This window comes from Dreissena polymorpha, chromosome 15 (assembly GCF_020536995.1).
Source record: "Dreissena polymorpha isolate Duluth1 chromosome 15, UMN_Dpol_1.0, whole genome shotgun sequence".
Classification (NCBI taxonomy): domain Eukaryota; kingdom Metazoa; phylum Mollusca; class Bivalvia; order Myida; family Dreissenidae; genus Dreissena; species Dreissena polymorpha.
The window spans coordinates 48,845,055-48,871,191 of record NC_068369.1 but is presented as its reverse complement, the minus strand read 5'-3'; the positions used below and the strand labels follow the sequence as shown (position 1 = coordinate 48,871,191).

Here is a 26,137-nt window from a genome sequence, read left to right as displayed (position 1 = left end):
TAATATGTATTTATTATTTATTATTTTTATATAAACGAAGGTATACGCGATAGCATACCACTTCGCACGAGTTCAGTACAACCGTGTTTTTACACTTCAAATCAACACATTGTTCGTGCATATCAGGTACCTGTGCATATGTACACATTGCATGTATATTACCACGATTATGACCAACTTTATATATAATATACGACTTTCCATAAAAAATTAACAGTTTGTTTTATTGAACAAGACCGCTGTGTGCTAATATAATAGATCCGTATTAAAAGGGAACAACAAACAATCGGTACTTTTGCGCCTTTTACAATTTAACCAGTCACAGTTATAATAGATGTCTTAACATTATGGAAGTAACCAAAGTTTCAATACAAAATTTTAAACAGATCGGTTGCTTGATAAAAGCGCTCATCAAATACACGACAAATATCGGTTTACCAATATAAAGAAGTGAAACTCCAGCTGCTGGAGCAGTATTTAATTTTTATTATAAACAATTAGTTGGTCCTATATCTTAGGCAAGTGACCGATTGCCCAAACAGTACAATAGAGCACAATACAAAACAACATGAACACATATAAGAATAAAGCTGGGTTCACCGCCTTGGAACGGTCAATGCAAAGCAGTCAAAACAATCCCTATTACGACCGACTTGGCTACATAGTTATATTTGCACGTTACTATCGTAAAGTAATTAGTGCGAACATTGCACGATCATAGTTACACATCGTATCAATAAACTTGTATCGAAAGGATATTATATCTTGTATCTTTATAAGATTTACAATATTGAACATTAGTTTTAAACCGTTTACAACAAATGAATTTTACTGCGGGAATGGTAACAATAGCTCTGCCTAAGCCCAATGTTACAACAGTGTCGTGTTCTGTATAATGTATTTATTCTTCATTTAACAACTTAAGCTGATGAAACTTTCCAATCAGAATTCATCCAAATGTAATCGATTCTTTCTTGCTTTATGCGATTACCATGGGCCATGTTTGAACTAACATCTTAACCCATTTATGCCTTGCGTCCTGAAAAAAGGACATTGCAAACAGCGTAGACCCAGATGAGACGCCGCATAATGAGGCGTCTCATTTGGATCTGCGCTGTTTGCTCAAAGGAATTTCTGTAAGAAATATTCTAAAAATAGAAATAAATATACCAGACATCCGTATTTTGGAAATAAATTGATCCAATTTAGAAGGATGGGAAAGTCCACTAGGCATAAATGGGTTAAACTTAACCTTGAATAATATCTTATACCATTTTTTTATCATATGTAATAATTGGCTTTGAGCTGTGTGTTATGTAAGGGGCATTTCCACGTTTTGGAAAATTGACCAAACTAAAAAAAGTGTATGATTTGCAAATTTTCGTTGTAGTTATGATATTTGTGAGGAAACAGTAATACTGAACATTTACCATGCTCTAAAATATCAATCATATGCATCGTTTGACGATTTAAAAACCTGAACATTATAAAGCGTTGCAACGCGAACCGATTGAATAATGTGGAGCGTTCTGTTGTTGTGGTAATATTTTGTGACACTACGAGGATTGCTTATATAAAGTATAAAATACATCACTCATTGCATGAGCACTGATGGCCGAGTGGTCTAAGCGACAGACTTTTACTCCAGGAGTCAGTGGTTCGAGTCCAGTTGAGGGTTACTTTTTTTATTATTTAATATTATTCATATTTTTTTCCGGAGATTTTAGAAACACTGTTCACAATTATCAATATTAAGCATTTAATGACAAACTTCAATACATTCAAAAGACTGTGAAAAGGTCCCTTTTAAATATTGTAACATAATTCTCGCTTTATTTTCCGTAGAAAAATACCACAATGTTTGTTTTTAAAACATAAATACAAAAAATACATTAAAAAGAGGTGTACGGACATCTTTGCTGTTATTGTATAAGCAAATTATAATGGTTTCTAGTATTATCAATAAAGACTCTGCCTTAATATGTAATTGACTTATGACAAATAACGAGGTATTAAATTTGCTTCGTATAATGTTTAACAAAAAATATTTGTTTACATAGTTGTCCTTAATTAAAAGTTGTTTCCGATGCCTTAAGTATATTTTTCTCTTCAGAATGTGTTATGCTGTATTATTTTAACAGTTCAATACATATATTGTCATTCACACAAGCAATTTTTTTTATAACAATGGTACGTAGAAATGAATGTGAAATATGATTTGTAAGGAATATGTTTTTCTTAAAATTATGAAGAATAATGAAAAGTGACAAAAGTGTTATACAGGACTTACGGGCGAGAGAACAGTTACAATAAAACAAAATGTGCTACCCAGGTTCAATAGGGGAAAGCTATATATAAGTGGCAAGCCAATCCTTGAAGATTTTATTAGTTATAACAACAAACTATAACTAAACAATACTAGTCCACATAAATGGTTATGTACTTTATTGAGTGCATCATCAATATTAGATCAGGAAATACATTATTACCAACATCAACATGTTTAATTATTTACATACAACATTTTGTATTGAAATGATGGACAAAAACAACAGCATAAGTGTAGTGCGCTTTGTCTAAATACGAAAACCACAATAAAAATACGTACGATTATATACAAAATTAAGCACAGTAAGCCAGAAAATATAAACACGTAAAAATAAATGCAACAAATGACCCGTTACAGTTTAGACACTATTTTAACTTATAATATTAAAATCCTTTTTAACAGTTATTTAACAGATATTTACACAATTCAGACATACGCATAAAAAATCATGCAATAATTTAGAAAGACCCTGATCAATATGAAGTACACAAGCGATTGTAAAGTGCCTACGTGTACTTTCCATAGAGATTATTAATGTATTAATTTGCTTATTCAAAATGCTTATTTGGAGTCGATGAACATATTTAAACATTACATTTCAACTTGCATTTGATACGGTTTTAGGAATATAGCACAATTTTGTATATTGTTACCAAATACTTATATTTGTGTTTGGTAACATTTTTTGTTTAGCTTAACGTACAAATTAACGCATAATGAGTGTTTGTTTCTATGTATCAATTTGATCAACATGTCACACAATTTACATACATCAATGTTCAGCTATTCAACAACAGAACAAACATGTTTCATGCATTCAATAAATGTTAAATATAAACAACCCTAAGTTTAAGGAAATCTGGTCTTAAAACTTTTGCTGAACTTTAACAGTGGGAGATTTACAGAAAATGGCTCCATTGAAGGCACTGCACTGACATCAATTGTGGGAATGTTAACGTAAAGGGTAAAAAACACATTGTTACAAAACTAATAAAATGTCAAACTTTATTATCAGCTATACATCAATACGTTCACGTTTAATATAAGAACAAACATAAGTGTTTATTTCACATACACTTTCAAAGCAGACATCTTTGCTTTTTTTTGTTTAAGCAAATAATATTGCTCTCTACTTTACCAATAGAGACAATCGCATTTTTTGACAATTGTTAGCATATGACAACACTCTTCCTTAATATGTAAATGACTGATTTCAAATAAAAATGTACTAAATTTTCTTTAGATAATGTAAAACAAAATTAAACTTATTTTAAGTAGCTGTTCTTAATATAAAGCAGTTAATATAACAAGGGGTTTATATTTCATTGAGTACAGTTTTCTCTTCAGAATTTGTTACTGTACATTATTTTAACAGTTTAATACAAATATGTGGATTCACACAATCAATATTTTTATGACTATAGTTTGCACAAATTAATGTAAACAGTGAGTTTATCTTATAAAAATTGCCACACTAACAAAATAATGTACATTTAAAATACTATTGTTTCACAGTGTTGCTCTGTGTATAAATATCAAAATATACCTCTACAATGTATGCAGTGATCAAGAGATATTGATTAAGATACTCAGTGATTAAAGAGGATACATTCTGGTCGTCTTCATATGCATATACAAATATAAAGCATTATAAACTATTATGTCCGAAAATAAATTTAAACACTTATGAGCATCTTAGTCTTTGATCTAACAACTCAAATTAACATTTATAACTTTTGCCATTTTTTATAAAACTCTAAAAAAAATAATTTTTTAATTTTTAGTTTTCCTTTAAGTTTTCCCCCAAATCCAAGAGCCATTTCGAATATTTAACAAACAATATGCATTGAAATCAACAAAGTACTGGTAGTAAATACAGAATCGATACTTTTAGGTAGATTACATAATATTGCATATAATTTATTTAGATTCCCATGAATGCTATTAAACAAGATTCTTGTTCAAATACCGACCGGAATTAGCAGATTTACTAGTATTGTTTTTAGAAAGATTGATAAACAGAAAAAGCTGAAGCGTAAAACTTCTAAAACTTTCTTAACACTACTTTTATATAGCTTATCTATAATACGGGTAAAAAAACAGAAAACTGAAACATGTGTTATAACATGAAAATACTCCAATATTTTTTTCATGTTGTCCAAGTTACCAGCCTCATTTAAACAGCTTTGTCACACTTTGAAAGTCTTTGATAAAAGTGTATTTCCCATTAATTTACCATTATCAGGATCAAAATATGTAGTGATATGATAATATAGACAAAGACATTGCATATGCATGCTTTTAAAATACTTGACATGCTATATTTAACAAAATATTTCAACATCAATACTGACAGCATAAACATTCCCATAAAACATTAACTATTGTTTTTGTATGAATATAACTTGGTTGGTCACATATAACATAAAACGTAAGCTATTGTGTTTTTTAATACAACTTGGCTGGCAACATACAACATGTGGCTGTTGACATGACTTTGTGGCTTTCCACTTGAATTGTTGTGATGTGTCATTCTGCCATTTCGATCTGAACAAGGTCATTCATTTTCACCCTTCATAACATTCAAAGATTCAGAGTAAGTGTTGAACAAACCAGGAGGTATGTGAAGACTAGCACATCTAAAACAGTATGTAACTCTGAGCTTCTTAGGTATCACTGGGGTCAATATGTTAACAATAGCTGCAACAGGCTGTGTTTCTGATTGAATGGTTTGATTTCCTCCAATTGCATCTGAAAAAAGAAAGACTTGTTACTGTAGATGTCAGGTTTTTTTTTATACCGATGACAAATCAATAACAAGCACAGCACTTGGTATTTCAGAATGTTACAACTAATCTGATTTGAATCCATTGAGGCAATGATGGTCCTGAGACTATTTATAAAATAATGATAGATAATAAATAGTTAAACTGGTTTGCAATCATGCACCAACATTTTGCTTTTGTCTCAAAATTCCGCTTATTTAAAAGACAAAGAACCACAATATAACTAGTAGGCAAGTTCACAGAATGGCAAATATCTTTGGTATAATCACACTAGAAGCAATACTTTTTGAGTTTAGACTTTACATACAAATCCAACAGCTGGATGTACATATGGATGGACAAATGTACATCTATATGCACTCACACATCTCTGAACTTGGGAGCATGCAAAAAACATCCACTCGACAAGAACACCCACCTGAAATTCGTTCAGCAAGATCTGTACAGACTAAGGGTCCTGTACCATGGATATACCAGAATCTTGAGATGATGACTGCTGCTGGTTCATGTGCTGTTATGATGTTCATAGACTGAGAGTTCCACACCATAGACATGTCAGAAACTCGAATGATGACTGTTGCTGGTTCAAATGCTTCAAAAACAAACCAACGCTTTGCTATCCGGATTTCTGCAATTAAGTTGGTCATGTGTTAATTAAGACAACAATTGTTATGACTTTACTAGCATTTCGTAAAATTGTCAAGTATCAAAATGCGGGTTCAACCCTGGCAACACACTTAATACTCTCTAAAAAAGCCATTAACTTTAAAAAATAGAGCTTTGTCATAGCTGTGGCGAACACCCCCACATGAAGAGCTGATGAAAAGAACTGGAAATGCTGAATGTGTAAAACGCATCCGTGACCCCGTGACCTAGTTTTGGCACAGCATGGCCCATGTTCAAACATGGCCTAGAGATCATCTAGATTAAACTTCTGACCAAGTTTGTTGAAGAGGGGATGATAAGTACTTGACATAGAGAGCTGACACCAAACTGAATGTGTAAAAAGCATTTAATGACCCCATGACCTAGTTTTTGGCCCGGCATGGCCCATGTTCGATAATGGCCTAGAGATCATCTATATAAAACTTCTGACCAAGTTTGGTGAAGAGCGGATGATAAGTACTTGAAATAGAGAGCATACACTGAGTGACCCTGTGACCTTGTTTTTGGCCCGGCATGGCCCATGTTAAATTGTTTCCTATAGATCATCTAAATAAAACTTCTGACCAAGTTTGGTGAAGATTGGATGAAAAGTACTTTAATAAGAGAGCACACAACATGCTGAATGTTTAAAACACTAAGTGATACCATGCCCTAGGTTTTGATCCAGCATGACCCATATTCAAACTTGACCAAGACACCATCTAGATACAACTTCTGACAAAGTTTGGTGAATATCGGATGAAAACAGCATGAATTAAAGAGTGAACACTTAATACGGATCAACTGTCAGACTGACAGACAGACAAGTTCACTCCTATATACGCCATTAAACTAAAACATCACTGACCCCTCTTCGTAATTCAATGTTAGTTTAAGAACCACACTTACAGTTGATATGGAACATGATTTTGTAAAGAGTGAAAGAGTCAGATATGTTGGTAACTGCTGATTAACTGTTTGCTGTTGTTGTTGTTGTGGTTTTGAGTTTAATATAACTCTAGATGTTAAATTTTAAATGCAAATTTTAGGGTTTAGCTTGAAACTTGTGCATTTTCTTCACATTTCTATATTAGATACAGTAGTTTGTGGCTTAACCCTTAAACTTAGATTAGATAAACTGGTCAATTTATTGAAGAGCAGAAACCCCCGTTTGTATTGGGTTTTACCTATCGGGTATTTGTAAAAGCTGTATTGCATCAACAGGTTTAGGCTATTAAGACTGGGTCTCCTGAATGCTTTGCCACAGTTGCCCCTTTTGCAATGGCAAGGTGACTTACCTATTGAGATGTAGAGTTTGATAATATGAACATCGCTCACTGGGCTTGAACTTATGAGTATAAGGCCTCTGTGAACAGATAGAAAGACCTTAGGGCATCCCAGGAATGTGTCCCTGTAAACCAAATAATTCAATGCATTCTGAAATGGTATCAGTTATATTAGAATTCAATCAATGTTGTTTGAGTAAAAAAATATTTAAGAAATAAATTATGTTTGAAGGATCTTGATATAAATGGGATATAAACTAAACACTTGATACAAACATAACCTTCTATACATTGTACACTTGATACAAACATTTTGTGCCCCTCTGGAACCAATATTTATTAAGTTACGTGCAACACTGAAAAGGTGGGACGGACATAAGGAAGGATGAAAGGAGAAACGGGGAGAATTACAGACAAGGACACATGTGTATGCCCCCCCACTGAGCCCTTTCAAGGCAATACAAATGGCGGCTATTATAAATATTTAACACTTACAAAAATGATTTGTTTAAGTTAGCAGACATGATAGAGTTATATTAATATTAAACATACCCAAACTGTTTAAATTGAAATTTGGAGTGAAACACTGCACATTATAAATGATTAATTACATTACCAACCTACCTTATTGACGAGGTTATCTTGACCCCTGGCCAAGAAAGTATGGAGCCCCAGGTTCAGTGTGGCTCCTCCCTGTTGTTCAGCTAGGTACCGATCTATGATTGCATGGGTTCCTGTGGGAACAGGCTCTTAAATAAAATCCAGGAATTTAAATAAATATTGAAAATTAATGAAAATAATTTTAAAATGAGCTGAAGGCTTTTACATAATTATTTTACTAAAATTAAATATAATTTAACAATTCTATTAAAGCAGATTTTTCTGCAAGGATTAACTTTTGGTTCAGGGGCTGAATTTCGGTGGAAAATATACAAAACTTAATGCCCTGACCTTCTATGATTAAAATTGATATCAGATCAAGTGCTATTTGCATTTTATTTACTATGTGTGATCAATTTAAAAGCACATAATTCCCATTTGATGCTAGGAACTTTTCAGGCACATACAATACTGATGTTAAGTGAAGTATATGAGCCTCATTCTGGGAAAATAGGGCTTAATGTATGTGCAGTCTGCACAGGCTAATCTGGGATGACACTTTAATAGGACTAAATGTATGTGCAGTCTGCACAGGCTAATCTGGGATGACACTTTAATAGGACTTAATGTATGTGCAGTCTGCACAGGCTAATCTGGGATGACACTTTCATAGGACTTAATGTATGTGCAGTCTGCACAGGTTAATATGGGATGACACTTTAAGCACATACATGAAGCCCCATATCCCAGATCACGTCTCTAATACTAATTGTTGTTCTTGTTGCTGCTTCTGCTGCGACCAGGCCAAAGACAGAGATGAAGCCCCGACGCCAAATCGCCATCCTAAAGCCGGAAATTCCTGACAACAACTGTTGTTGAATTGCGTCAATCGCAGACAGCTAATCTGGAGTTAGGCTCACATTATTGGAAAGCAACATATCCAGGTCAATCACATTAACAGACGAGTCAGCAGAGCCTGCTCTCTGTTGGATCAGATCGCTTCAGTTCGAGCGACTCGTTCGGAACAATGTGTTGATGCCCAGCTCTGCTGTTGGAAGCGTTGATGTAGCCAACTTGGGAGATGTTTATAAGAGGCTTGCTACATGTAGGCTGACGCAAGACAAACTGAATTTCTTTAATTAGAAGTATTTGTGCCCAAACTGGGTCGGAATTGTCTTGGACTGTCACTTAAACGACGTTCCTTTTGTTGTCTAATAATGTTTGCTAAAAAGGAAATGACAAGCAAACTAAACCCTGATTTTTTTAGTGACAAATGAATATGCACTGTTACAAATTACTTTACACACCTGTTTTTTAATGCCAAACATTTCATCTATTATTGATATTTAGGATATCGCAATTAGAACTCAGAATAGCAATGTATCAATATATTACGCGCACAAACTTTAAATTGAAATGTTGGTGTTTTAAAACGTGAAACATTCATGGTAAAGTACTGCAGAGGGCTAAGATTGAGTTTTGATAAACTTCAGGTTGAGAGTTGAAAGGATTACTGGACATCACAACACAACTGCTGTCATTTTCAAAGTCTTCGTTTGCATCGATTCAATGCGAGGACCTTTGGGCTCTGAGTGGGAAGTGCTCATAACAAAACCAGACGTGTTCACTGTTAGCAACTTGTTTACAATAATATGCAGAATTCGCTTCTGATGCACACCCCATGGATGTATCGTGCTCTGGGATTTCACAACCAAGTCATTACTGCCTTTCTATGTCAGCATGGATTTATCATGCTCTGGGTGTTCACAACCAAGTCATTACCGCCTTTTTTTGTCAACATGGATCTATCCTGCTCTAGGTGTTCACAACCAAGTCATTACTGCCTTTTTTGTCAGCATGGATGTATCGTGCTCGAGGTGTTCACAACCAAGTCATTACTGCCTTTCTTTGTCAGCATGGATGTAGCGTGCTCTGGGTTTTCACAACCAAGTCATTACTGCCTTTCTGTGTCAGCATGGATGTATCGTGCTCGAGGTGTTCACAACCAAGTCATTACTGCCTTTCTGTGTCAGCATTGATGTATCGCGCTCTGGGTGTTCACAACCAAGTCATTACTGCCTTTCTTTGTCAGCAACATTGCCAAAAGTCTGTTCTATTATAATATTTTAGCCGCTGAGAGGACAATCTGGGGCAGTCCATATAACTACTGTCATCCTAACTATCAACAGCAGAAGTATCCCACTAGGAAAGCTTACGCTTTTATTGTTCCTTGATTTTTTCCCGTTCAATTTCTGTTCGTCCCATAAAGATTGGAACAAGTTATTGAACTTTTTATTCTTCATGATATTTGTTGTGATGTCCAACAGCAACAACTGACTGTTAGCATTACCATAACTACTGCTATAACTTTTCGTGTCTGTAACACTCGTCCCTTTCAGGCCCACACAGAACTCTAGCTTAACAAAACTACCCAGGCTTTTGTTTGGAAAACGTGACGTGGGCATTGCGTTTGTTCAGAACAGAATCATGCTCAGAATTTCCTGCAGAACGGAGTTGTTCAACGATGCTGACTTTTTGAGTCAGGAAGTAAAGGCGGAGGAGTTAGAAGTAAGTGGAGGGGAAGATTTGTTCTGGACTGGGGCTCCTGCAGGCGGGACTCGTGCGGTTGCTGGGCCAACTTGATATCAATGCTGGTGCTCTGCTGAAAACAACAACAACACAATGGGTGATAGGAACTTGTAACAAATTATATTATAATCTATAACAAACTATGCCTCTTGACAGGTTGTGAAGGTTCTCAACAACATGAATTTCTTATCTGGCATTTTATTGGTTCCTTGTCCTTAATAGCATAAAAATAAATACATTTAAGTCATTTTGTATTAAAACAAGAAAAGTGTTGGCTAATGCTTTACTTATCTTTACATTTATATCTATTATCTTTACTCCATTTTTAGAGATGTATTTTCATAAGCCAATATGCGGATCACTAGTGTTAGAAAGTGTCGTCCCAGATTAGCATGTGAAATTCACATAAGCTAATAAGGGAGGGTACTTTCTGACTAGACTGGATTTTCATAAAGAGGATTATTTGTTCAACAAAAAATACCTTTAAGAGGAAAGTGTTGTCCATTATGAGCCTGTGCAACCTGCACAGGCTTATCTGTGACAACAATTTAAGCACATGCATTAGGCCCCATTTTTCCACATCACAGCTTATTTATCTATTAGCCAATTTTTTGCTGCATGACAAAAAGAAGGAAAACCATCTGGTTAAAAATTTAATATTTTTTAATTGTACTTATTCTTTTAATCACATTACTTTTAAAATGCCATTAGATATGTTTTATTGTTAATATATGTTTCAATAAATGGGAGGCAACAATATTAATATTTAATAATAATATTAATGTCTCACCAATGTTGCAAAAAATCACACACACATATTATTTTACCATGCCTCTACAGATCTTTGATGGTTAAAATCTGTTTAAACTCACACAAGAAAACAGTTTTTAAGTCAATCAACAAGTAAGTGGTAAGAACTAATAAAAATAAATAAAACATTAAGCAACCTAAGGGCAACAACTCACTGCTGGTGCAGATCCACAGTTCTCTCCCTTGTTAGTTTCAGCTAAAATGTCCTTCATGTTGCAATAGGAGGACATGTAAATGCTGTGTCACCCTCACATCGCTGGACTTTGATTTGACTGAGCCTTTCACTACTCCTTTGTCTTCTGTGCTTAGCAGTTGCTGTAACATTGAGAAAACCAATATGAAGTCTTTTGAACTAGTAAACTAGTAATACACCAGCATTTTTTTGCCATATTGAAAAAAGTATCTGTACCACACCAATGAGGAAAATTAGCGTAATAATATCAAACATCGGGAAAATTCTATCTTTTAATTTGGGAATTTTAGGTCTTTTTAATTGCAAGTAAATAAATTGCACAAATCAAATCAAAATATATTCTTTGACATGCGTTTTTGTTGAAATGTTCAGTTTCAGTGATCAATTTATTAGTCTACACGCATATAAGGAAGTGCCTATAACGTGTACTTTATAAATATAGAAAGAAAAGGCTTTTTTTTCACATAACCCTTGGAGTAAAAATTATGTTACAGGCCTTTTGCCCTTAATTACTATCATATTACAATACTAGTTTGCCTGTACTTTGATGACACCCATAAATCTATATTTTCACAGTTACCAATAACAAAACAATATTTTGTCCAAGTTATTTTAAACATTAACTGTGTTTGATATGATATTTTGTGAACAAAATGCAGCTCGAAATTTTCAATTTTGTGAAAAAATGAGTAGCCAACTCTTTAAAAATGGCAAACTATGTTAAATTGGGAAATTGGGAGCTACTTTTAGGATTGCTCAATATGTAAGTTAAATTTGCATTCATATGTACACCGATGTCTCAATTACCAGTTTTTAATCATAGTGGTGTTTATACCATATTTGTTCTAATCAGAATTTACAAATACCAACAGACTGGAAGCAGACTAAACTTGAGCCATATTCAGGACAACTGGGCTTAATGAATATGTATAGTACCACATTAGCCTGCGAAGTCCACACAGGCTAACTTGAGATGACACTTTCAACCAAGACATGATTTTTTTGTTTAGAAATATATTCTTTCAAGCAAAAATTTCCTCAAAAATGGAAAGTATTATCCCTGATAATTCTGAGTGCGCACTGCACAGGCTAATCTGTGGATGGTACATAAAATGCATTAAGCACCCTTTTCCCATAACAAGGCTCACCTGGTATCATCTTGTACAACTCTGTAACAGACTGTAGGGGGATTTACTTTCAGCCTCATTCCGAAAAAACAGGGCTTTATAAATTGTGCACTAAGTGTCTGCCCAGATAAGCCTATACAACCACACAGGCTTATCAGGGACAACACTTTCATCTAGACACATTTCATTTACTTTACCTTCAATTGGGAATTTTAGGAAGTTGTTTGGGAAAAATACATAGTTCCAGCATTTGGTATGGGGCCGATTTTGGCCCCTATAATTGACAAAAAAAACAATAACACAGTATACACATCAAGAACTTAACACCTCCTTGCAAACAGGCTCTATAGAACCAAGGCATTCAAAGCTTAACTAAATATCTCACAACTTTATACAAACTTAACACTGTAAACATAATACATAAAAGAAAAGACACAATTTTAACTTCTATGAAATCATATCATATTCTTGTCCACTTCATATTTAGCATTTTTAATACAAAGGTAACACTGTAAAACCATTATAATGTGTTTGGGGTTATTTTTAGTTGATTTTAAGGTTTTACCAATTCACAAATTTATCACAAACACACGGGGAATGAACTGACACAAATTCCTCATTTATTTTTCCAAAGTGAGTAATCTACACTTTACTAATAATATGTCCATGAAATACTTTGGTAATCACCAAAATTTGATGAGGAGGAATATCAATGATTTTGCAATATACAAAAAATTTAAGAGGATATTTTACCATATGTGATATACAAACAATTTAAGAGGATATTTTACCGTATGTACAATATACAAACAATTTAAGAGGATATTTTACCTTATTTAAATTCATTATGTTCTTTACCACCTCATCTTTTTGCATTCTTTATAAACAGGAAGTACACAAGACGGCGCATTCCTGGTGTATTTATGGGCCTGTAAAACGGACCCATACCCTAAGCATTTTATTTGTTTTTAAATAAGTGCCTTACATGTATTAAAATTACAGTGCTTTCAACAGGAGTTTTTTCAGACGCCCTGGGGCCATGGGGGGGGGGGGGAGGGCTGCACTCTACAAATGTGGGTTTGTTTTTTTCAGAGTGAAATGACGTTATGACGGTGCGTTAAGACTCTTCAAGAAAAAACAGCAATAAAGTCATTAATAACGAGATTTAACAAAAATTGTTTTAACCCTTTTCCACATAGATACGCATAATCGCGTCTCGATTGATTCCTTAATACATCCGTATGAAACCATACTTTTCATCTATTACTGCCAACTTACTTCTTTTACCGTTGCTACTCATTACCTGATACTCCCGTATATTCCATTATTAAAAGGACATTCTGATAAATATTTACGATAAAAGTGCTAAAAATTTCCAAGAAACACAAACATTCACCATTTGTTGTCAAACTTGGCATATATGTTACTGTGTAAAGATGTGATAAAGAACCTCCAATGGGGGCGTTTTTTCCACTAAACACGCGTAAATTGCCTGACGTGATGTTCCCGTTTTTATGCATTATAATTATTATATCTCAATCAAATTTCACTTAGATCTATAAAAGTACACATGTATATAACTACCATAAAATGATTTTACTCATATAATTTGATATATGAGAAAGAATGATATTAAATTAGTTTTTCCCAAATCAATTAACTTTTCACAGAAAAATATTCCAAACCCAAAATGGCATTTTTTCCCAAAATGTCAAAGAAAAGGTCTGACAAAGGGTCTATGTTACCTTCTGCGTATTCAGGTCATCCTTGTTCACCACATCGGTAGCATCGTTGTCCAGACTCAGCAGCCACTGTAGCAGCAGAATAGCTTGATGTATTTCTTGTATGTATATTTAGGACTCAAACAAATTTATAAACAAGGGCTGTTTGTAAAACATGCATGGCCCCCATATGGGCTCTCAGTTGTAGTGACAGCCATTGTGTGAGAATGTTTTTGTCACTGTGACCTTGACCTTTGACCCAGTGATCTGAAAATCAATAGGGGTCATCTGCCAGTCATGACCAATGTACGTATGAAGTTTCATGATCCTAGTCATAAGCGTTCTTGAGTTATCATCAGGAAACCATTTTACTATTTCGGGTCACCGTGACCTTGACCTTTGACCTAGTGACCAGAAAATCATTAGGGGTCATCTGCAAGTCATGATCAATCTACCTATAAAGTTTCATGATCCTAGGAATAAGCGTTCTTTAGTTATCATCCGGAAACCATTTTACTATTACGGGTCACCGTAAACTTGACCTTTGACCTAGTGACCTCAAAATCGATACGGGTCATCTGCGAGTTATGATCAATGTACCTATGAAGTTTCATGATCCTAGGCATAAGCGTTCTTGAGTTATCATCCGGAAACCATTTTACTATTTCAGGTCACTGTGACCTTGACCTTTGACCTAGTGACCTCAAAATTATTAGGGGTCAACTGCGAGTAATGATCAATCTACCTATCAAGTTTCATGATCCTAAGCCTAAGCGTTCTTGAGTTATCATCCGGAAACCATTTTACTTTTTCGGGTCAACGTGACCGTGACCTTTGACCTAGTGACCTGACAATCAATAGGGGTCATCTGCCAGCCATTATCAATCTACCTATGAAGTTTCATTATCCTAGGCATAAGCGTTCTTGAGTTATCATCCGGAAACCATTTTACTATTTCGGGTCACTGTGACCATGACCTTTGACCTAGTGACTTGAAAATCAATACGGGTTATCTGCGAGTCATGAACAATCTACCTATGAAGATTCATGATCCTAGGCCTAAGCGTTCTTGAGTTATCATCCGGAAACCATTTTACTATTTTGGGTCACTGTGACCTTGACCTTTGACCTAGTGACCTGAAAATCAATAGGGATCATCTGCGAGTCATGATCAATCTACCTACGAAGTTTCATGATCCTAGGCATAAGCGTTCTTGAGTTATCATCCGGAAACCATTTTACTATTTCGGGTCACTGTGACCTTGACCTTTGACCTAGTGACCTGAAAATCAATAGGGGTCATCTGCGAGTAATGATCAATCTACCTATAAAGTTTCATGATCCTAGGAATAAGCGTTCTTGAGTTATCATCCGGAAACCATTTTACTATTACGGGTCACCGTGAACTTGACCTTTGACCTAGTGACCTGAAAATCAATATGGGTCATCTGCGAGTCATGATTAATGTACCTATGAAGTTTCATGATCCTAGGCATAAGCGTTCTTGAGTTATCATCCGGAAACCATTTTACTATTTCGGGTCACTGTGACCTTGACCATTGACCTAGTGACCTCAAAATCAATAGGGGTCAACTGCCAGCCATTATCAATCTACCAATGACGTTTCATGATCCTAGGCATAAGCGTTCTTGAGTTATCATCCGGAAACCATTTTACTATTTCGGGTCACCATGACCTTGACCTTTGACCTAGTGACCTGAAAATCAATAGGGGTCATCTGCGAGTAATGATCAATCTACCTATAAAGTTTCATGATCCTAGGAATAAGCGTTCTTGAGTTATCATCCGGAAACCATTTAACTATTTCAGGTCACTGTGACCTTGACCTAGTGACCTGAAAATCAATAGGGGTCATTTGCGAGTCATGATCAATCTACCAATCAAGATTCATGATCCTAGGCCTAAGCGTTCTTGAGTTATCATCCGGAAACCATTTTACTATTTCGGGTCACCGTGACCTTGACCTTTGACCTAGTGACCTGAAAATCAATAGGGGTCATCTGCGAGTCATGATCAATCTACCTATAAAGTTTCATGATCCTAGGAATAAGCGTTCTTTAGTTATCATCCGGAAACCATTTTACTATTACGGGTCACTGTGAACTTGACCTTTGACCTAGTGACCTGAAAATCAATACGGGTCATCTGCGAGTCATGATCAATGTACCTATGAAGTTTCATGATCCTAGGCATAAGCGTTCTTGAGTTATCATCCGGAAATAATTTTACTATTTCGTGTCATCGTGACCTTGACCTTTGACCTAGTGACCTCAAAATAAATAGGGGTCATCTGTGAGTCATGATCAATGTACCTATGAAGTTTCATGATTCTAGGCCCAAGCATTCTTGAGTTATCATCCGGAAACCACCTGGTGGACGGACCGACCGACAGACCGACCGACAAGTGCAAAGCACTATACCCCCTCTTCTTCAAAGGGGGGCATAAAAATGTAATTAACACACACACGTTTATATAAATGTAATGAAAATCAATAACAAATGTTCAACAGCATAAAACTTGGGAAATTAATAAATCTCACATCAAGTGTTACCTTTCTGTAAACATTGCATACAATATCAATATATACTCCTCCAAATATTACTTAAACAATTTCATATTTTATTAAAAAAATATTCATCCATATACATTTATTACATGGCATCATGGTGTTTATAGAAATGAAAGTCTAAAAATAGCCTCAGTTGCTATGTACATGTGCATCTATGTACAAATATTAAATTTTCAGTTGAAATGCTTTGTTTTTTCATGCAAGAACTTTAGTTTACAAGAACTAAATTTTAGGACCATAATGTCACAAACGTTGTGACAACATAACATAATATGCATTAGATTTAATGTTCAAACAAAACCCCTCACAGTGTGTAATCAGATAACAATATGTGTACATAAATTATTTGTATCTTTTAACTACACACTTACACTACAATGTTTGTATGCTAAACAACACATTTTCATAGAAATACTAATCACTAATTACAACAACTAATACATACATGTACACACTATTCCACTCTGAACACCAGGATGTTGTCCCTCCACTGTCCCACAATGATGGATGATGTGGTGCTGCTGTAGCAGACTGACTGTGGGCCCCACACTCCATCCTTCTTAGTAGACAGCGTAGCCAGCTTACTCTTTCCCTTCCAGCCCATCTGTAGTACAGTGTCAGACAGCCATCCACAGACCAGCACCTGGCCTGCAGGGGTCACATGTAGACCACGTGGGCCATTTAGTGCTGGGTCTGTGTATGTAGCCAGGAGTGTGCCATCCCTGGCCAGGGTGAGAAGCTTCTGCTGGGAGAAGCTGATGATGTACAGCCTGTCCCCTGTGGGACTCACAGCACACTTCACTACTGCAAAACAGAGTAACATCAAGATATTGAATCACTGTAAATGTTAAATAATCTTATTAAACATACTGCAGTGATATTGTATTACGCATAAATTGTTATAAATAAGCCTTTACACATCTAAAATGTATGCATTGATTCCAATAAAAAAATGGTTAAGTGTGACAATAAACTTCAGTATCAGTGTTATTGTGTTAACGTTTGACATGTTGAAATGTGACTGGTGAGTAAAATATGAATTGAATCAAAACAATTACACAGATGGAAACAATTACACATACTGAAACAATTGCACAGTTCTATCAACAGGTAAACATATTGTACATGTACAATCATTTAACAACCACAAAATTAAGACTAAATCAGAAAGTGTCTCACTCCTAGGAACTCAGTTTCTATTTATAGACATGTCATGTAGTGACAGTCAAAATACTTCATTACTCATGTTTATAAATCAATATTTCAGAATCTTCTTTTGGCTACAATGTACTGTAGCATTCAAAGGGCACATTTGAATTATATAACAAATATTTGATAATACATCAGCAGGTTTTCTGCTATTACATCTGAATTTGTTGATTAAAAAAATAAATACCTATTCGGTTCATTTAGTGGATAAAAATTCCCAAATTTGTCATTGTATGGATTTAAAATAAAACAATTTGACTAGACATAATACGAATGTTATCAGGATGAATTCACCATGATTCTTACCTGTATCATAAGATGACCTATGATCTTCATAGAGTCTGCAGAGCTGTTTGCCATATAGTGTGTACTTGAACAGAGCAGTACCAGAGCAGATAAACAGGTCTCCCTGATGGCAGGCGATACCTTTACATTTATGTTGTAACTCAAGCTTCCTACCAAGAGTGAGCTGGCTCTGGGTGACTGTAATAAACTGGAGATTATGTGTGTTGCTAGCATTATCATTCACATCCACTGCAACCTCACTGGGTGTGATCTGACACATGCCCTCTACATATTTAGCCACACCACAGTGACTCACCACCTGGTACTGCTGGTTCAGCAGCTTGACTCTGTTATTGCCCCTGTCTGCGACCAGCACCTGCCCATCAGTCAGAACACACATGCCTATGATACTACATTCATATGAATCACTTGGTATTCTCACATTGTGCTTAGCATTACTCTGGACATTAAACACCTTGTCTGACTTTCCCAGCAGAGTCAGTGCCTGCTGTATTATATGCTTACATTTTATGCTGGCTATAAGGCAGAGCTGCTTATGATCTCCAATTTTCTGAACAATTTCATGGAATTGTGACAAGTCATTGTGAAGACTGGTGCATTTATGAATAGAACTTGTAACTGACCCTTTAATGCTTATAACCTCAGCTTTCATCTCGTTAAGTTCCTTCGCAGTAATATTATCGAATTCATTCACGATAGAGAGAACACTCCTACACATCTCTTCTTTTAAATATTGCTCATTATCACCTGATGTACCCACAGAATTATTATCACATTCATCTATATAAGTATTTAAATTGCCACACATTTGCTCTATCATAACTGCACTATGTTCATTGTATGTTCTCTGCAATGACTGAATGCTGGCCTCCTGACTGATCTGGAGGGTTTCAATTTCCCCTAGGACAGTTTCCATCTCCACTGACAGCCCCTTCAGGCCAGTTGGCTGCGAGTTGGTCAGCTCCGAAATCTGGGTCACTTTACTGCACTGGCTGAAATAAACAATTAATACATGTACATACAAAGGAATAGTAAGTGATATTATGTAATGCTTCAAACAAGAATAAAGTGTTAAATAAAAACATACATGGACAATAAATTAACGCTTCTTGGGCTTAATATTGGGCTATATAGACTTGCACTTTTCCATCCATCTGCATGACTTTTTTGTCGTATATAACTCAACATGTATTCCTGCAACTTTACAAGTACAGTAACCAGGCATGTGAGCTAATGCTCACCTCTATATGTTGTTTCTGTTGTTTTCATCATAATTGTAGTAGTGTCTCCTATTTAGACAAAAAAGACATTTTAAAATATGTGTAGAGTGTAAAATAAACAAGGGCTTGTAATGGCAGCCATTGAGTGAAAACATTTTCTGTCACTGTGACCTTGACCTTTGACCTAGTGACCTAAAAATCAATAGGGGTCATCTGTGAGTCATGATCAATGTACCTATGAAGTTTCATGATCCTAGGCGTAAGCGTTCTTGAGTTATCATCCAGAAACCATTTTTCTAAGTTGAGTTACCGTGACCTTGACCTTTGACCTAGTGACCTGAAAATCATAAGGGGTCATCTGCAAGTCATGATAAATGTACATATGAAGTTTCATGATCCTAGGCATAAGTGTTCTTGAGTTATCATCCAGAAACCATTTTACTATTTCGGGTCAACGTGACCTTTCCCTTTGACCTAGTGACCTTAAAATCAATAGGGGTCATCTGCCAGTCATGGCCAATATACCTATGAAGTTTCATGATCCTAGGCATAAGCGTTCTTGATTTACTTTTAGTATCATCCGGAAACCATTTTACTATTTTGGGTAACCGTGACCTTGACCTTTGACCTAGTGACCTCAAATCAATAGGGGTCATCTGCGAGTCAGGATCAATGTACCTATGAAGTTCCATGATCCTAGGCCTAAGCAATCTTGAGTTATCATCCGGAAACCATCTGGTGGACGGACATACGGACAGACCGACATGATGACTGCAAAACAATATACCCCCTCTTCTTCGAAGGGGGGCATAATAGTATTGCTACTAGAGGACTAACACTTTACATAAATATTTATCATTGTGTAATTTTACCCACATGCATAGTTTGGTATGTCTTTTTCCAACATACCCAGAGTTATGGCCTCTGTTTAGCAAAGAAATCACATTAAAAATTGTGTTGTGAGTAACTCAAAGAGTACAGCTGATAGAGGGATTAACTATTCTTAAAGTTTTACCCACCATGTGAAATTATGCACCTTGATATTTTTTTAAGATTTTTTTTTACATAAGAAGAGTTATGTGACAGTCCCTTTAACCAAACGATAATATTTTTTCAATTGTGAGAATCGTCACTCAAATAGAGGGATACTTCTACAGTAACATATTAATCGTCAGGTTAACTTGTGCAACTTTTAAGACATTTGTGCAGTTGTGGGACAAATTGGATTGTAGAGGTATCCATGTACTCAGAACAATGTTCTAGTTGTTTATACTGTTTTCAATTTTAATATTGTAAACCTTGACCACACTATCAATAATAACAAATGCACGAAAAGAGGCATGACTTATCATTTAGGTATATTCCTAAACATTATTAAATAAGCCATCGATGAAAGTCATTATATTGTTCACAACCACCTGTCTTAATTGGATTAAAAGTCAATGAATGAAAGCATTTAATAAGGGCAGTACTGTGATATATGTAAAGAATGTCCAATTGTCCTACATGTACAGTGTTTCATCAAAATTGAAAATCTGTTTAAACAAGGGCTGTTTGTAAAACATGCATGCCCCCCATATGGGCAGTCCGTTGTAGTGGAAGCCATTGTGTAAATACGAATTTTGTCACTGTGACCTTGACCTTTGACCTAGTGACCTGAAAATCAATAGGGGTCATCTGCGAGTCGTGATCAATGTACCTATGAAGTGTCATGATCCTAGGCAAAAGCGTTCTTGAGTTATCATCTGGACACTATTAAACTATTTTGGGTCACCATGACCTTGACCTTTGACCTAGTGACCTCAAAATCAATAGGGGTCATCTGCAAGTCATGATCAATCTACCCATTAAGTTTCATGATTGTAGGCATACGTGTTCTTCAGTTATCATCCGGAAACCATTTTACTATTTCGGGTCACCGTGACCTAGACCTTTGACCTAGTGACCTCAAAATCAATAGGGGTCATCTGCAAGTCATGATCAATCTACCTATAAAGTTTCATGATCCTAGGCATATGCCTTCTTGAGTTATCATCCGGAAACCATATTACTATTTTGGGTCACCATGACCTTGACCTTTGACCTAGTGACCTCAAAATCAATAGGGGTCATCTGCGAGTCATGATCTAACTACCTATGAAGTTTCATGATCCTAGGCCTAAGCATTCTTGAGTTATTATCCGGAAACCTGCTGGTGGACTGACCGACAGACTGACAGACATCTGCAAAGCAATATACCCCCTCTTCTTTGAAGGGGGACATAATTATTGTTATGATTGGTATTACAGGTACTAAAACTGACTGCGACACCTTTATACATGTAATTTCATGTTATAAGCATCTGTGACCTTTGACCTCTTGACCTTAACATGGATTTACCTCTAAATCTTCTTCCATGTAAAAATAAAACATGTTGCATGGTTGTAAGTCAAAGCATTCCCTAGATATCATGTGGAAACAATTTGTCTACAGACCAACTGACAAATGGACCAAAGGACAGATGCAAAGCAAAATAACACTGCTTCTTAAAAGAGGGTCCTCTATTTCTAAATAAAGTCTCAGCATGAACAATCAAGCCTGTAATGAGTGGCTTATGACATGCAACCTCATGGTCTACTATGTCCCAACATGTTGTGCTGTTATTTTACCTATTGTGATTACTTTGCTTTTGTTGTTGTCACATGATCTATTTGTGGAAAAGAAAAGACGCCATTGTAAATTGTTTTAAAGGAGGATCCAGAGATTGGTCTATTGTTTATTTATATGTGATATTGAAATACCATACAGTAGCAAGCCTACTGGCAATGATGTTTATTTTACATTGGGATATATGAATAATAATTTTGCAATTTACTTTATACTACACAACATAACAAAAATTACAACTTTTTTAAAAATTTGTGGAAAATATACTTTTATTGTATTCCCATTATTTGCAAACAAATAGTTAAATGGCAGCAAAGCAAGAGCCAATCGCTGTTCATGAGCTATTTTCACATTCAAAATGTTAATTTCCAAAAGCTAATGAAATCCAAGATACAAAACATGTTTATGATTATATTACACACATTTTTTTTACAGTATTAAAAGTGTACTTAATATTGAACACAGTGGACTGCACATTTTCAACAAATATACTCACATTTACTTTTCTAAATTATTCAATAAAAACAAAGTTTTAAGTATTGTTGTGTTGTTTTTTTTTTTAAAAGTCACATAATATCCACCGCATGAAATGTTTGTAAAAAGTTAATGTATTTTAAATCACATAATAGTGTTAGTAAATATAAAGAATAACCTGCTTTTCTGTTTATCATACCTCTACGTCCCCGATTTTAACGAAATAATGACAAAATTGCTAAAAAGCTGCAGTTTAAGTGGGAATGAAGATGAATTTTGTCGTTTGACGTGTTAATAATGACGTCATGAGCACGCGCACACTTAATATTTGCAAAAAATGTGTTTATTTACTGTTTGTGTTGCACTTTATCTTTAAAATATATGGCATCTTGGTATCAAATTGTTTGTTTTGTTGAAACTGATTCGATTATACTAAAAATGATTACTTTATAGCTGATTCTGAGTAATATGACCATTCTCCACACATGACTGATATAAGAACTTCCTGTTGACCATGATATAAATAGAGAATATATGGTTGGTGACTTTTTATATCACATGATATCAAAAGTCACCAACCATATATTCTATTTATTATGCCACATTTAAGTAAATAAGAAAATATTAACAAAACAAACAACAACAAACAACCGCTTAATTTCATTGGTGTACTGTAGTAAAATATGCAAATTAGTAGCACCCTGATTATACATCCACTAGCATTTATGCATATTTACACATAAATAATAGTTCGCAAGTAAGCAACAAACAATAAAATTTAAATGCTTATAATTTAACTAAATAAAACAAGATGTATTTGTGAAAAACAATGTCCCCCTATATGATGTTTGACCTTGTAGGATGACCTTGCCCTTGACCCTTCACCACTCAAAATGTGCAGCTCCATGAGATACACATGCATTTCAAATATAAAATTGTTAGCTTCAATATTGCAGAAGTGACATTACATGAGCAATTTTGACCCATATATTTGACCTTGAAGGATGAACTTGACCTTTCACCAATCAAAATGTGCAGCTCCATGAGATACACATGCATGCCAAATATCAAATTGCTATCTTCAATATTGCAAAAGTACTCCTAAAATGAGCGATTTTGGCCACATATATTTGACATCTGACCTTGAAGGATGACCTTGACCTTGACCTTTCACCACTCAAATTGTGCAGCTCCATGAGATACACATGCATCCCAAATATCAAGTTGTTATCTTGAATATTGAAATACTGCAAAAGTGTACATTAAATGAGCGATTTTGACCCATATATTTGACCTTTGACCTTGAAGGATGACCTTGACCTTTCACCACTCAAAATTTGCAGCTCCATGAGATACATATGCATGCCAAATATAAAGTTCCTATCTTCAATATTGCAAAAGTTATTGCAAATGTTAAAGTTGGCGCAAACCAACCAACCAACAGACCAACCAACAGACCAACCAACAGACCAACAGACAGGGCAAAAACAATATGTCCCCCACTACTATAGTGGGGGACATAAAAATTGAAGCGAGAAATTGATACTTAAAATTACAATTTCTGCACTAAAAACGAATAACAAATATATTGTTTATAATAACACATTCAACGTGTACATGTACTTCCAAGTACACACCAATCGCTATTTTCAAAGCGAATGTGTAGAGTGAAAATCTCAAACAATAACGACAATAACTAAATGGAACTGGATTTTAACGCACTGCGCTAATTGGAAGTGATAAGAGTGATTTATTTGTCAACTTGTCCATCTCCGTAGTATACGTTTAGTATTGAGATGTTAACGGTTTCGCTGCGAAGGCAAAGTGGGTGGGGAACGCAACTGCTTGTGGATTTTGAACTTTTTAAGGAAGCTGCTTTTGTGCAATATTCAGCAATTTTGCAAGCTGTGTGTTTGGAGTTGAAGATATATATTGCTGAGATTAATGATGTGTACGTTATTGTGACCAATGATATGCATGATATCAGTGGGAGAGCATCCTGAATCCCACATAGTCTGTGCAACCATATGTTTCCTGGTCGAGTGGTTGGTAAGTTTCATCGTTATACATACACATTATACATGTTTCATTATTTTTGCTATTTTTGACACCAATTTTCATTCTGATGAACCAACAGTCAGTGCCAGTAGTCCTACTGTCATTGGTCTGTGTGCTTGTTGAAAAAAGAATGGGTTGTTTAGCTCCGAAAAGCAATGGGGCTATTTTTTGGATAAAATTTCTGGCAGTTGGCTTTTCTCATCTTTGAGCAGCTACCTTTGCCCCCTCAGTTTGTGAAAAAATTTGTCGCACACTGTTCATATTGTGAACAAATGAGTCGCGCACTGTTCACAGTTGTGAAAAATGGGTGGTGACTATTCAAAATTGTGAAAACATGAGTCGCACATTTAAAAGTCATAAAATATCAGTCGCAAACTATTGAAAATTGTGAAAAAATGAGTCGCGCAATGTTGAGTATTGTGAAAAATGAGTCTCGCAATGTTGAAAATTGTGAAAAATTAGCCGCTCAATCTTGAAAGTTGTGGAAAAATAAGCTGCACACTGTTCAAAATCGTGAACAAATTAGTTATTACTGTTCAAATTGAGAAAAAAATAAGTTGCACATTGTTCAAATTTGTAAAAATGTGTCTCAAACTGTTCAAAATTGTGAAAAAAAAATAGTTGCTATAAACTGTAAAAAATGTGGAAAAAAATAGTCGCTTACTTTTTAAATATTGAACATTTGCATCGAATTTGTGCAAAAAAAGCCATTTGCTAATGAAGAAAAAGCCCCTAGTCTATTATAAAAAGGTTTTCAGTTTAAAGAAATTCTTAATTATTTTTTATCTGCCAGTTCATATGCCTATATTATCATTTTTTTATAATGATATTGTGTGCCTGTCTAAATTGTAATTTGTTCAAGTTGTGCTATAAAAATGTTATTTTAATAATCTCTATTTTGACATTTTGTCTCAATATTGGGTTTGTTAGATTTAATTATACAATATAGTTTTTTTTGCATTTTATTTGCAGAAAGTTGCAACCACATCTTTTGATAGTTCATGAACATTCTCCCAAGTGAAACTTTTTTCAACAAATTTATTATTGAGTAAAGTGTTTTTATGTTATTGTTTTATCTTTGAATGTTAAAGATCTTATTTCAAATAAATATTTTTTTCTTTGTTGACATTAATTTTTTGTGTATGATATTCACTTTTTTGCCTTGCTATTTAAAGAGTGACACAAAAAAGAAACACATTTGCATCTTTAAAGTATAAGTTTTCCTGACTTCTTCTTTTGATCAAATCTGTCATGTTTATTTATTTTAATTAAAACCTATTAAGTTTATTTTTGTTAAATTAAATGATTCTTATTATGCTGTATAATTTTTGTTCTTTTTAAGTGAAGCAAGTGAGGCCCAAATTTGTATTTGTTATATTTTTCCCATAGATGAATGCTCATTTCTTTCATGCTTTCCATTTTTTATAAACTTAAAGTTTTAATTATTACTTACTAGTTGTGGATTTTCTGAATACAATATGAATGGTTCAGTTTGTTTACATTTTAACGACGTAAGCGATATTCCACGCCTCCAAAAAAGTAGTTCT

At 34.9% G+C, this 26,137-nt stretch overlaps 2 protein-coding genes across 5 annotated transcripts in view; both read right to left on the bottom strand.

Moving 5' to 3' along the window:
* The window catches only part of LOC127860877 (uncharacterized), a 217,899-nt gene that overhangs the window by 160,363 nt on the left and 31,399 nt on the right, over window positions 1-26,137 (bottom strand). The window contains exons 3-4 of one of the 2 annotated variants that reach the window (XM_052399182.1): window positions 18,193-19,184; window positions 17,123-17,481 (exon numbers count right to left, since the gene is read on the bottom strand). The exons of the other annotated variant lie outside the window; for it this stretch is intronic. Of the exons in view, the coding sequence (XP_052255142.1) occupies window positions 17,132-17,481; window positions 18,193-19,184 (1,342 nt within the window). The 3' untranslated portion in view covers window positions 17,123-17,131. The remainder of the gene's footprint in view (window positions 1-17,122; window positions 17,482-18,192; window positions 19,185-26,137) is intronic. 2 annotated transcript variants of the gene reach the window in all.
* LOC127860876 (uncharacterized) overlaps window positions 2,368-26,137 on the bottom strand; it is a 183,560-nt gene continuing 159,790 nt past the window's right edge. The window contains exons 4-10 of one of the 3 annotated variants that reach the window (XM_052399181.1): window positions 14,111-14,176; window positions 11,201-11,360; window positions 8,378-10,308; window positions 7,671-7,795; window positions 7,059-7,171; window positions 5,534-5,743; window positions 2,368-5,080 (exon numbers count right to left, since the gene is read on the bottom strand). The gene's annotated coding sequence lies outside the window, so the exon portion shown is untranslated. Of the gene's footprint in view, window positions 5,081-5,533; window positions 5,744-7,058; window positions 7,172-7,670; window positions 7,796-8,377; window positions 10,309-10,716; window positions 10,736-11,200; window positions 11,361-14,110; window positions 14,177-26,137 lie in introns of those variants that run through there. The other 2 variants (XR_008039959.1, XM_052399179.1) reach the window with 2 other exon arrangements.